At 36.4% G+C, this 14,301-nt stretch overlaps 1 protein-coding gene across 1 annotated transcript in view; it reads right to left on the minus strand.

The window, feature by feature from the left end:
• Nucleotides 1-14,301, minus strand: part of MACO1 (macoilin 1) — a 56,320-nt gene that overhangs the window by 26,227 nt on the left and 15,792 nt on the right. The window contains exons 3-6 of the mRNA XM_030874044.2: nt 13,200-13,326; nt 8,725-8,848; nt 6,792-6,970; nt 5,041-5,542 (exon numbers count right to left, since the gene is read on the minus strand). Of these exons, the coding sequence (XP_030729904.1) occupies nt 5,041-5,542; nt 6,792-6,970; nt 8,725-8,848; nt 13,200-13,326 (932 nt within the window). The remainder of the gene's footprint in view (nt 1-5,040; nt 5,543-6,791; nt 6,971-8,724; nt 8,849-13,199; nt 13,327-14,301) is intronic.

Here is a 14,301-nt window from a genome sequence, read left to right on the forward strand (position 1 = left end):
ATATTCCACATCAAGTGAAAACCAGTGTTAGGCTAAATTGGGAAAATGATTTCAATATAATTTAGGTGAAAAAAGCAGGACACAAAAACTACACAAACACAGCGAACAAACTTATGGATACCAATGGGGGAAGGGGGGGGGATGAATTGGGAGATTGGGGTTGACATATATACACTACTACGTATAAAAAAGACAACTAATGAGAACCTACTGTACGGCACAGGGAACTCTTACTCAATGCTCTGTGATGACCTAAATAGGAAGGCAATCTAAAAGAGGGGATATATGTATACATATAACTGATTCACTTTGCTGTACAGCAGAAACTAACACAACACTGTAAAGCAACTATACTCCAATACAAATTAATAAAAAAAAAACTACACAAACACTATGGCCACAACTATATAAATTTAGTTGATGAAATACAACAAAAATTTAACAGTGATTTGTGTCATATATTTCCTCCTTTTTCCACCTAAATTTTCTATAATTTTTTCACACTTAAAATATTTTAAAATTGACCACTGAAGAAAAAAATTGAGCAAACCTCACTCTAATTTACAGGATTCCTTTCTAACCCAGCACTTACTTAAAATAACTGATCTTCCTCATTGCTTTTTTGTTTATGTCTAGTAGTTTTTTCCACATCAGAATTAAAAATATTTTTCGCTACCAATATTATAAGTCTGTTTCTAAATAACTTGGGTAAAGAATTCAGAAATCAAGCTGGCAGAAATTGGGTCATTTTGTAAGATACGTATTTCTCAAACCAAAAGAGGACTTTGGAGTGGCTTTAGCGAGTTCCCAAACTTTTCCTGGGAAGGAGCCTACAGGCAACACTTACTGCCAAGTTCCCCACCTTCCTCCACCTTAGTGGATCTATCAGCATACTTTTTTTTTTTAACATCTTTATTGGAGTATAATTACTTTACAATGGTGTGTTAGCTTCTGCTTTATAACAAAGTGAATCAGTTATACATATACATATGTTCCCGTATCTCTTCCCTCTTGCGTCTCCCTCCTTCCCACCCTCCCTATCCCACCCCTCTAGGTGGTCACAAAGCACCGAGCTGATCTCCCTGTGTTATGCGGCTGCTTCCCACTAGCTATCTATTTTATGTTTGGTAGTGTATATATGTCCATGCCACTCTCTCACTTTGTCACAGCTTACCCCTCCCCCCCCCACAGCTTCAAGTCCATTCTCTAGTAGGTCTATGTCTTTATTCCCGTCTTACCCCTAGGTTCTTCATTGACTTTTTTTTTCTTTCTTAGATTCCATATATATGTGTTAGCGTATGGTATTTGTTTTTCTCTTTCTGACTTACTTCACTCTGTATGACAGACTCTAGGTCCATCCACCTCACTACAAATAACTCAATTTCGTTTCCTTTTATGGCTGAGTAATATTCCAAAACTACAAATAGAACTACCATATGACCCAGCAATCCCACTACTGGGCATATACCCTGAGAAAACCATAATTCAAAACGAGTCATGTACCACAATGTTCATTGCAGCTCTATTTACAATAGCCAGGAGATGGAAGCAATCTAAGTGTCCATCAACAGAGGAATGGATAAAGAAGATGTGGCACATATATCAGCATACTTTTTCTGTTATGGGCTAGGAGTAAACATCTTTGGCTTTGCAGGCCATAGAGTCTCTGTCGCAGTTACTCAACTCTGCCACAATAAAGCAGCCATAGACACTATGTAAATGAATGAGCGTGGCTATGTTCCAATAAAACTTTTTTTTACAAAAACAGGCAGTGGGCCAAGTTTGGCCTGTGTGCAGTGGTCTGCCAGCCTGTGGTGTACGGCACACTAGAGAACATCCTTGGAGCTTGGCGAGACGGTGAAAAGACCTGAAGGACTGCTTGCTCCTTCACAGGGAACGACCATCGAACCTTATTTTGACAGCCACACCGATCTCCAAGAATTCTTTGAAGGTGGTGTACTAATGAATATTCCCCCAAAATCAATGAACTGGTTCCTCAAATACAGTAGTTTTCAACCATGATACTGAGACAGACATAGCTATGTAGAATGTGCTGCAATTAATTTACTATTAATAATACAGTACTGGTTTTCAAACAATTTTTAGAAAAAGCTTTATAAAAGGGATGATCAGTCTTATCCTTATAGCCAGCCTGGAACTATACACAGCCTTGGGTGTACCTGCAGGAGCAAAGGACTCATGTACATACTGTCAGCCTATGTACGTTTGCATCAGAAGCAGCCTTAGAGACCACTGAGCCCAGCCCTTTCCATCTGAAGATAACAAATCCACTCTGTGACTAACAGCTCAAACATGTCAGGTTTGGATCCGTTACAGTCTTACTAATATTCATCAAAACATACATGAAGTCAAGGAAGAAGAAACAGGAGATAGCCAAGAAGGGCGAGGGACAGTGTGATAATTCGCTAGGATAGATGTCCTTTTCCTTTTATAAACTTTCATTGTTGTTCATCATAGAAAAACTTGAAAATGCATGAGAGAAGAAAAATTAAAAGCCCCCATACTATCATGGAGCAATTAACTATTGTTATCATTTTGGTTCCTTTCCCTTCAAATCCCTTCTCTGTGTATATTAGAAAAACAAAATGTTTTTAATAAGATTGCTTTCACTTTCTTCATGAAATATTATGTCATAAGCACTTCCCTATATTATTTAATATGGCTCAAAAATATGATTTTGTAATTTCTGTATTAAACATCTATGGAATAGATGGACCATAATTATTTAAATTTCTCCCCTATTGTTGGATATTTATATCATCTCTTTATTTTTTATAATATTATATTAAAAGTTGAAAATAATCCTATGGAAGCTTATAAAATTATTTAAATATAACGTTTTATATTTAGGTATTTGACAGCAGGTATTGCCTAAAGCAGAGTAATATCCTGGGGCCCTTCAGATCAAGGCACATCAGAGGACACATTAGAGACCACAGGAAGAGGTATACACCCCAGGAGCAGGCACAGGAGCACTGGACCCACGACTGGAAAATGGGCCATCTGAGACCTTGAAATTCTTTACTAAGGCAGATCAGGTAGTAGAGTCAACCAACATGACAAGTGGGGCCCAAGTGAGGTGGTATCACAAGACTGAGCCTTGACTGCTCTCTCTCTGCAACACCCTACAGAGGAAAACTGTTTTGACTTGACTGCTATTATTAAAATTGTGTAGGAGAAAGGATGTTAAAAAGATGGTGGCAGATGTTTCATTTATAGCATATAGTAAATTTGTAGGATATTCCCTTTGACATAGAAGGTCAACTAATTGGTCTTTCTCCCATGGGCAAATGGAAGAGAGTTCTCTGCTGAGTGTTTTCTCTGCAGAGTATGGTGGGGCAGAATGTCAAAACAAACAGATGTGGATGCCAGCCTGGCATCAGCAACAGCACGTATGCTTCCAGAAGTGGCAGAGGGCTCTGAAACCTCTAGCGACTTCAGCAGTAGAACCCACATATATTTCCCTTCATCTAGCTGCCAATAAGAAAACTAAAACCAATTAATAATCTAATTCATAACACTAGAAAAACCTTCTCTCATAAATTGTCTGTTCTGAAGCAAGCCAAAGGAAGAGGAATAAAGATAACTTAGTGGAGGGAAGAAGTTACAAGTGCACTCTTGAGTTATGTATTTTTAAAAAGCTCCTTGAAATAATGACATTTACAGCAACATGGATGGACCTAGAGATTATTCTACTAAGTGAAGTAAGCCAGAGAAAGACAAATACCGTATGGTATCACTTATATGTGGAATCGAAAATATGATACAAATGAACTTATTTACACAACAGAAAGAGACACACAGACATAGAAAACAAACTTATGGTTACCAAAGGGGAAAGGGGGTGGGGAGGGATAAATTAGGAGTTTAGGATTAGTAGATATAAACTACTATATATAAACAACAAGGTCCTACTGTATAGCACAGGGGACTATATTCAATATCCTGTAATAAACCATAATGGATAAGAATATGAAAAAGAATATATATATATATATAACTAAATCACTTTGCTGTATACCAAAAAGTAACACAACACTGTAAATCAACTATACTTCAATTTTAAAACATAAGGAGAAAAAAATAAAAAATAAAAAAGCTCCAATTCAGATCTCAGTTTCCAAATGGAAAGATATGAAGTAAAATGAACATATGTGTATTTTATAAAATACATAAAATACAGCAAAATTAAGTCTGAGCCAGTCAAGGTAATACAACGTTACTCTTTAACTTAAAGATGGGGAAAGGAACATTTCTGATTAAAATCCATGTCTAACACTGTGCCTTGAACAACATGGGGTCAATCCCAGTGTAATTTACAGTTGGCCCTCCATATCCATGGTTCTTCCACATCTGCAAATTCAACCAACCAAGGACTATGTAGTGCTGTAGTATTTACTATTGAAAAATAAACACATATAAGTGGCCCCATGCAGTTCAAACCCGCGTTGTTCAAGGATCAACTGTATTTACTTATGGAATTTTTAGAAAGAGATTATTTTTCAAACCTAACTTTCCCAGAATTATTTGGGGGATAATTCATATTTTAAGTGGACAATCAAGAACAAGTCCAAAGTGGTAAAGGACAACTTTCTCCACCCCCACCCTCATTTTTCTATCTATCTGACAAAGATTTGCATGAACAGGACACACACTCTTCTTTTTGTGTCTATGCCACAAGAACTTTGGATACGCAAACAGAAGAGGTCAAGGACTAAATATATGCCTCTCAAAACCATGAGAAGAATCAAGTTACATGTAAATTTGTCAAATGTGGAAAGTAATCACTGTCACCACTCACTCAGAACACTGGAAAGAGCTGGAGTCAATGCTTCTGGACAACGGCACAGGTGACCAACAAACCCATGTGAAATAAACACTGAATGTCAAACACCACAAAGTTAGTTGTCACAGTATCTGATCACAAACAATTCCTACAGGCATACTTGGAAGTGTGTTTTTCAAGACCTAAGTCAAGTTTATGGAAAGCGTTGGTAAGGTCACAGCACACACACTTACCTTACCAGTGCATCTGGTTTGCTTAGCTGGTTATTAGGAATACAGTTTTCCATTAAGTCCTTGTGTGCACTTGGGCTCTTGCTAGGGCATTTCTGCTTCTTCTCGTTTTTACTAGATGAGGAAGGAATGCTCCCATTTGTGGCGCTGTGACTTCGAGGTGAGGAGTTCACAACTCCACTGGCATTTTTGTAGTTTTTTGAGGAAGCAGTGCATGAGTCCTCTTTCAAGAGATTTTCTGTACTTCCCACGAGATCATTATTTAATCTTTTACTATTGATATGGTTTTCCATATACTCAATTTCTTGTATTTTAGAGTCTACAGGTTGTAGAATATTGTTGTTATTTATTCCAAGGTTGTGTTTTTTGGCATCTTTGTCTTTTTCTTTCCCTTTTTCTCGGTATTCTATCTCTGGCAAAGTTGTGGAGAGTTTTTTATTGGCTGGGATACCTCCGTTGTGGTGTATGAGGATTGAGGAATCCATATCAGGTAATCCTTTGGCTGCTACAATACCAAAAACAAACCAACAAGCAAAAAAAAACCCACACTGGAATATTTAGTTGTAAAAAACCACAATGGATCGATTCAATAAACTGCATCATCTACGCTTAGAAACGCACTATATTCAGTTGCAAACTCATTCAGAAGCAATAACCACACCACGTATGCTAAGTTCAAGAAGCAAATCCAAGTAAATTTGAGAAGCTGCACATTTAGAAAATCGCCATCACTTATGAACACCAAGCCATTAAAGTTTTGGCCTTGAAAATAATATGAGGATTTTACAATTAAGTCATACGTCACTTATCAGTCAAATCAAACTTGTCTATCACGGGGGTGATAGGGCACAGGCACATCATACTCTTAAAAGGTCACATTTTAAAAGATGCTTAGATTAAACAAACTTAATAATTTTACTGCAAAGAAAGAGATTAAATGAAACAAAAAGGTGTGATGTTAGGATACAGGGCATCTATCCTCTGTCTGGACTTTCTCATTAAAGTAATAAAAAGTCTATTATCATTTACTAGGCCACTTACAAAGAATTTTCTGTATCAGGTCTACATATTCCAACTTGTCAAAGTCTACTTGAAGAGATAATTTTGCACCACACCAGATAATAAGATTTTGTCATGTATCAACTAAAAACATGACCCTCTCAAACCAAAGAAAACTGGTATTGCTATCAATTCATCTGTTGAATTGGTTATATATTCATGAGAGAGGTTGTATTAGAAAAAGGTCAATCTGAGATCCATGTTGCATTATACAAACCATTTAAAGTGAGACCTAGCCATCTTTGCTCTATTCAGAAGAATTCTGACTTATAAAACAATTCTATATGTTTACATCTCTATCTTGCTTATACTTTGGTTCTTGGTTTGCTTCAATTACAAATGCACATAGTTATATATACTATTTTGTTACTGAGAATAAATATTTTAAAATATTTATAACAAATAAAATATTAAAATAGAAAATAAGCTATAAAAATGAAATATATAAAAATAATAAAATAAACGTATTTAAAAGCACATGGCCTTCAGACACTAGGTAGAAAACATCACGCACATTCTGTATTTCATGACCAAACAAAGCAACAGCCCTGAAGAGGCACACCAGAAGACAGGAAAAGCCTTGGTAATTTTCCAGAGCCCTAGCAACTTTTCTGAAAAAAAACAAAAACAAAAACAACTGACAGACAAAATAATGACTAACCTATTGAGTCAATAGCTTTAGAGTAAAGACCTACCTTCCTCAGCCTCTTTTTCTTGCTTTTGTAGCATTTGTTGCTCTGCAGGGAGGGCTTGTTGAAGAAGCTGCATGTAAAATTCGTTCTCTTTTTGCACTTCCTTCTGCTTCCTCAACCGCATTTTGTAGCTTACATAACTTTTGAAGCCAAAGCCCAAAGTCACCACAGGGTACCCAATACTAGAAAGAAGACAATCCCGCCAGTAATTGTAAGTTAAAAACAAACAACATGTGCATCAAGTACATGAGGACACCTATGACTGAAATTAAGAAATTCTAGATGATGATGATAGTTGAGCATTCAGTAAACACACACGTAGTGTGTAATGCATGCTGTGGAAATCAGAGGCAGCTGGCACGTAGAACAAACCCCCAGGGAACAGCAGGACTGCTGGACCATAAAAGGCTGCCCATCAGACTTTGGCATTCTTCAAATGAACTCAAGGAGTTACCGTAGGGACTGTTGGATACAGTGGCTAATGTCTTTGATTAACACTGAACTGCCTTATGCATGATTAGACCTTAGGCATCTGTATGCTTTTAAGAACTAACAGGGTAGAGATTTTATGAGTGGTCATAAGTGAACATTACAAGTGTTAAAAAAATCAAAAGGACATCATTTGGTTTTTAATACTAGAAGGCAGGGTCAAATTCAGGTGACTAATCTTCTTGCTGCCTGAGGGGTACTGTCACCAGTTATTCCTGGAAAATTAGTTCATACATAAACACTCTATCAAACATAAATTCAAGAATCATTTAACTAAGTATCTGATGTTAACAGTGCCAACAATCGGTTTGCACCAACAAATTAAACCACCTGTACTTACAACTCTAATCTCTGGGATAAAAAGTTGAAATATTTTCATTCAACTCATCAGTCTGTCTAATATCATTTCAAAGTCTCTGAAAACACTGTTGAAACTCATATGAAGCTTCATTAACATGAAAACAACAATTATAATTAGTCTAAACGTGATCACACCACAAATTTAAAGTGACAAGTTTTACTGACCAGGTTTATTTAATTCACTCGTTTGTGAAAAGACTTTAAACATATTGGAAACTATTTTTTTGTTGTTGATTCCTATTTGTTTTGGTTTCTGCCATAAATATTAGCAAAAATTGGTTTATTTAAAAGAAATATACATTACATGGTTATTTCCGCAATAGATATAAACAAGAATCAAGCTCATTTTAAAACATGTTTCATGGTTTAAGGTTAAAAATAATATTCCTTAAAAAATTATTAATAGGGCTTCCCTGGTGGCGCAGTGGTTGAGAGTCCGCCTGCCGATGCAGGGGACGTGGGTTCGTGCCCCGGTCTGGGAGGATCCCACATGCCGCGGAGCGGCTGGGCCCGTGAGCCATGGCCGCTGAGCCTGTGCGTCCGGAGCCTGTGCTCCGCAATGGGAGAGGCCACAGCAGTGAGGGGCCCGCGTGCAGCAAAAAAAAAAAAAATTATTAATAATATTCTCTTACTTTTGTAAATAGGCAAAGGAAATTGTAAGTTCATTTAAGCTCCATGAAATAGCCATATATTTCACTAAGACTTTTTGGAATCATTATCTGATTACAATAAAAATAGATAACATATATCAGACACCTATGTGCTTGGCATTAAGTTAAACACTTTACATATATCACCTTATTTCATCTTTCCCATGACATCCCATGAGACAGATTCCCAACATATAGGTAAGAGAACTCAGGCTTAGAGAGGGTGACGTGTCCGAGGCAACAAAGCTGTTAGGGGGCAGAGTTGGGATTCAAACACCCATCTGCCTGACTACAGGCCTCATGTTCTTTACCACACCATGTTATGTTATCTTTTGGATTCATGTAATATCTCTGAGAAAAAATTTACAATTGAAATTACCATTCTACATTGAAAACACTGAATTAGATTACAGATTAAGAATACACATAATACTCACCAGTGAGCAGCAAATGGACGACAAAGGTCTACATGAAAATTTTTGAGATCTTTAAATCTAATTGCTGCTTCAATATAAACAAAGAGTATCCAGAGGGATACTGTGGGCAAACACACTCCCCTTTCTGTGGGAAAGCAGCAGAGAGACAAGCATCAATGAAACATTAACTAATATAACAGATGGGTTGTTTGGGAGACTGGTTCAACTACAGTAACTTTAAGACTTTCAAACTCGCGACTTCCCTGGTGGCACAGTGATTAAGACTCCGCGCTCCCGATGCAGGGGGCCTGCGTTTGATCCCTGGTCAGGGAACTAGATCCCACATGCATGCTGCAACTAAGAGTTCGCATGCCACAACTAAGGAGCCCGTGAGCCACAACTAAAGAGCCCACCTGCTGCAACTAAGACCCAGCACAAGCAAAGAAATAAATTTAAAAAAAAGACTTCCAAACTAATTAAAAAGCAATATGATCCAAACCGAAAGCTTTTATATGACAAAAGATGCCTGGAATCATAGACAAAAATAAAAACAAGCATTCTGGCAGAAAATATTTACAATATATGTAAAACAAAGAAGTCATAGCCCTAGCATACAAAGAGCTCCTACAAATCAATAGAAAGTCAACTGAAGAAAAAAATTTGGAAGTCATAAAAGAAAAAATATAGACGGCTAAAAAACATGTGAAAAGATGCCAACTTCATTACTGATTAGGGAGATAAAAATTTTTTAAATGAGATTCTATTATTTTAGCCTATCAGATAAAGCAAAAATTTTAAAGATGGGTAATAGTATAGGGAAGATATGTGAAACACTTCCTTCTCATACTCAGCAATAATATAAATTGGGGCAACTTTCTTAGAAGGCAATTTGGCAGTATAGTTAAAAATACTTATACCTTTGACCCAGAAATTCCAATTCCAGGAATTTACCCTACAGAAATACAAAAGAGCCCTGGGAAAAATGTATAAGAATATTCAATGTATTATTTGCAATAGCAAAAATTAGGACTTAGAATGAACTTAAATGCCTATCAACAGGAAATGTTTAATTATGATAAATCTATATAATGAAATATGATACAGCTTTTCAAAAGGATGAAGATCTGTACTAGCACAAAATATGTTAAAAACACAAATTCTTAAGTAAGAATGAGTTACACAGCACTAAGAAATGTTTCTGACATTTAAGTATTACTCAAAAATTTTTTTTTCTTAACTACAAGCTCATATTCCTTTTGTAATTAAAAACAATTTTCAATGTAGGAAAAAGCAACTTGCAATAGAATAAATAAAACTCAAATAATGAGATTATTTTCACTGGGCTTTAGAATCAAAGTCTGTAGGCTATGTCCATCTATGTCAGGACATGACTAATAATGGGATATTTCATGAAAGATAGACCACAAAGGCATGAGATCCACTAACTCTGGAAAGATCTCCTTTGAGACCATATAAAGCTAGCAAGTTACAGAAGACAGAACTGGAGGGAAAACTCAGTGACCTGAAGAACTAAATGGCTTTTTTCTAAGACTCTTTAGGATGAAACACAAGAAAAATTATAGCATCTTGGTACTAGAAAGATGATCACTTAGTCCAACTTTCATTTTATGGAAGAGTAAAGTGAGGCCCAGAGTTTATACAAATTGGGTCCAAATCACAGAGATAACAATGAATCTGCTTCTAAGGAGAACCTAAATCCCCATAGACCTAGTCCATAAGGTAAGAAGACACTCGAAGCTCCGTGAAGACAGCTAATGGTCTCAACCATTCTTACAGATTTAATGTACTGGAAAAAGGGTATTTTCACAATGCAGGAAGACAAACAGCAACCCTTAAGATAATGCATTTTCAATTTCATTTCAAAATGCATTTAAAAAAATTTATATTCTGTACTCCCTATATTAATTTCTAAAGTTATCATAAACAAAATAAGCACATTACAGAAAAAATAGAAAAATTTGGATAAACTACCCATATTTCTACACCTATAAAATAAATAAAATCAAACCACGTTGAAAATATTTTTGAACTAGTATAATAGTCATGTTGTATATACAGGTGGTTTTTAGGTATTCTTTTGGCTTCTGTTATGTATGTATGTATGTATGTATGTATTTAGGCCATGCTGTGCGGCATGTGGGCTCTTAGTTCCCCAACCAGGGATCGAACCCGTGTCCTCTGCAGTGGAAGCGTGGAGTCTTAACCACTGGACCTCCAGGGTAGTCCCGTACATACAGTTTTATATCCTGTTTTCTCCCTCTTAATAGCAAGGAGAAAAATTAATGATATAATATTTTCATTCTTTTGTGGCAATATATAATTTCATCAACCATTCGTAACATTCTTAAGAAAAATTTAAAATTTTAACAACTGAAAGAGAAATTAATCCCAAGCTATAAAAATTGCACTCATTTATTGGGCCTAATAAGAACACAAAGTTAGTTTTGTTTGTTCACTAATCATTCCAAATTAAAACATACTTCATAACGTAGGTATCCAACATGCATTTCTGAGCCTAGAGCTAAAGAGAGGCCAATAACATTTATAACATTAGCTTCATTGCTGCCCTGTGGGTCACCCACTGAACTCCAATAGGTTCTATTAACAGTTATATGAGTAGTTTTTTCTCAACTATTAAGACATTATTAAAGTAATTTAGGGAATCATTATAGTTCATCAGAGTCAGAGATTATCTGAGCTCGAAGGCTCCCTTAAACACTATCTAGATTACTCTACCCTCACATGACAGAGAAGAAGCTAAGACCTAGAGAGAATGACAAGTATAAATGGCAACTCACTCAAAACTGAGGGCCAGGACAAGGAAATAGAAGTAAAAACTGGTATATAGGAAAATCACTTTAACTAGAGGAAAGCAGACTAAGGAACCAGCATGCTAGCTTATAAATTCAGTCAGATATGAGAGAGCGCTAAAGATGGAGAAAACAATGCTCAAAGTGGATACTTTAAATAAGAGCTGAACTGTGTCTTCTACCATGGGACAACATCATCCTTATAGCATTTAGAGAAGAGAATGACTGTTGCTCCAGACAGCTTTTATTAGTTGGTGCTCCAACAGCAGTCAAAATTCTACAGGTTGCAGCTGGGCCTAGGAATCAAGTTTCATGCAGCTTTGCAGAGAAATGTGATGATCTGAGAGCCAATCATCATATCCCCATGCATCCCTTGTGCAGGCTTCATAGTGGACTGGAGCTATCAAAACATCTCAGGTCATCTTAGTTTGTAATAGCAAAAGAATAGCTCTAAGAAGAAGGGAGGTGGCTACGTAGCTCCACTCAAGTCAGAACATACCTGAAATAGTACATTTTGGTTTAGAGAGCCACTAAGAACTAGGGAGATCAGAATGGTGTAAGTGCTTAAAATAACATCCAAGGAAAAGCTGATGAAATCGGAAATGCTTTGGTCTACAGAAAAGAAGATGAGAGGATATGACAGTGTCTTTAAGGCTCTAAAGAAATGTTAACATGGATGGAAGATTATGCTCATTCAGTGTGGCTCTAATGCAGGGGTCCCATGTTTGGACTAGAGGGGTGGTCTGTAAGCCCTTTAAAATTAAAAAAAAAATTTTTTCTGTATATTCCCATGTGTTTTTCTGGGGAAAGCCCTTTATATCCCCTAAGTGATCAGTGAGTCCCAAGACAGTCAAGACACGCTGGGTCAAAAGTGTAAGGAGGAAAATTCTGGCTCAGTAGGAGGAAGAATTTTCTATTCCAGTTGCCCCAAGACAACAGTAGTAAGTTCCTTGTCACTAGATTTTCAATCAGAGATTAAACCACCATGTGCCAGGGATGCTGTGGGGACTCTTATGCCAAATAAGGGTTCAACTAAATGACTTCTGACATTCCTTTCAATACTGAAGCTGAAGGAACATCTTTCCTATTTGGCACATGGCTGTCTTCAAGTCCACCTAAATAAAACCTGCTTCAACTTTTTTTTAAAAAATGGATATCGGATATCTTCATAATGAGAGTTGGTAACTGAAATGTCTACAATCAAAATATCAAATCATAAAGGCTTAAAGTTTTGATTCAATAATAAAAAAATAAATTTTAAAGGTATATTATAATCTATTATGAAAAGGGATCTTTAAAATGTCCACATTTATACACTACCAAATGTAAAACAGATAGCAAGTGGGAAGCAGCAGCACAGCACAGGGAGATCAGCTTGGTGCTTTGTGACCACCTAGAGGGGTGGGATAGGGAGGGTGGGAGGGAGATGCAAGAGGGAGGGGATATGGGGATATACGTATACATATAGCTGATTCACTTTGTTATACAGCAGAAACTAACACAACACTGTAAAGCAATTATACTCCAATAAAGATGTTAAAAAAAATTGAAGGATTAAAAAAATGTTCACATTAAACTCAACTCTAAATAATTTATTCAAGGAAATCACATTTAAAAAGTTTGAATCTAAGATTTCTATCTATCTAAGAAACCATTAAAACTTACCTGTGTGCCATACGTACTGAACCCACACATATGTACTAGCAGCAAAAAAAAGCCATTGTATGGGGATGAACAGCAGACATATTATATTTGACGTGAATGCTACACAAACAAAAAATACTGAGAAGGCCTAAAGGGAAAAACAAAATAAAAAACATATCTTAGAACATGTTAATTTCAAACAGATTATTAAAAGCACGTTGGACAAAATCTCTGAAACTGCTATGCAATAACTACAGAACAAGTTACAACAGGAAATTTTAAATAGTTAAAATCACCCATATAAAAAGTAGTCGTTAATTTAGCATTAAAGAGTAATCCTATTTATGGCCTCAAATCATGAAGAACTGGACCAGAACAAACAGGTTGATTCACAGTGAGTTTACTTGGACTCCACAGGTGGGTTACCTAAAAGAAACAGAATTTTAACACAGAAAAGCCTCCTCTCTCCTCACAAAATATTACTAAAGAGACTCATTCTTAAAGGATAGGCTGTTGGAGGCTGTTGTGGCAAGAATTACACTGATGTTCATAATTTTAACAATGCAGCTTCCTCTGGACACATCATTATCTATTACTAACAGGACATGAGCTCAAAACCATCTTTTCAAGGCATGGATTTGCTCTGACCAAAGCACCAGGCTTGGGTAGAAGAGGTACAGGTCTAAGATGTGGCTCTGGAACACAACAGAACTACAGGTCAATCAAGGGAGCAAGCCCAGGCCTATGCCCTTGCTCTAATCCAGTAGTTCTCAAAACATGATCTGGGGATCCCTGGGGATCTCTGAGATCCTTCCAGGGAGTCTCCCAGGTAAAATAATTTCATAATAATACTAAGGCGTTATCTGCCTCTTTCATGCTCATTTACTCAGGAGTATGGTGGTGTCTTCTAGAAGTTACACGGTAAGTGATATTGTAATCACCTGAGTTCACAAGCAGATATGGAAATCCAGCTGTCTTCTATTAAGCCAGACATTAGAAAGATTTTCAAAAATGTAGTCAATCTTCTAATTATTTTGTTTTGGAAAATACAGTTATTTTTCATTTTAAAATGTAATGTGTATTAACATGTAATGGGTTTATTATTGCTTTTTTTAAGTGAATT

This window comes from Globicephala melas, chromosome 1 (genome assembly GCF_963455315.2).
Source record: "Globicephala melas chromosome 1, mGloMel1.2, whole genome shotgun sequence".
In the NCBI taxonomy this organism is placed as follows: Eukaryota; Metazoa; Chordata; class Mammalia; order Artiodactyla; family Delphinidae; genus Globicephala; species Globicephala melas.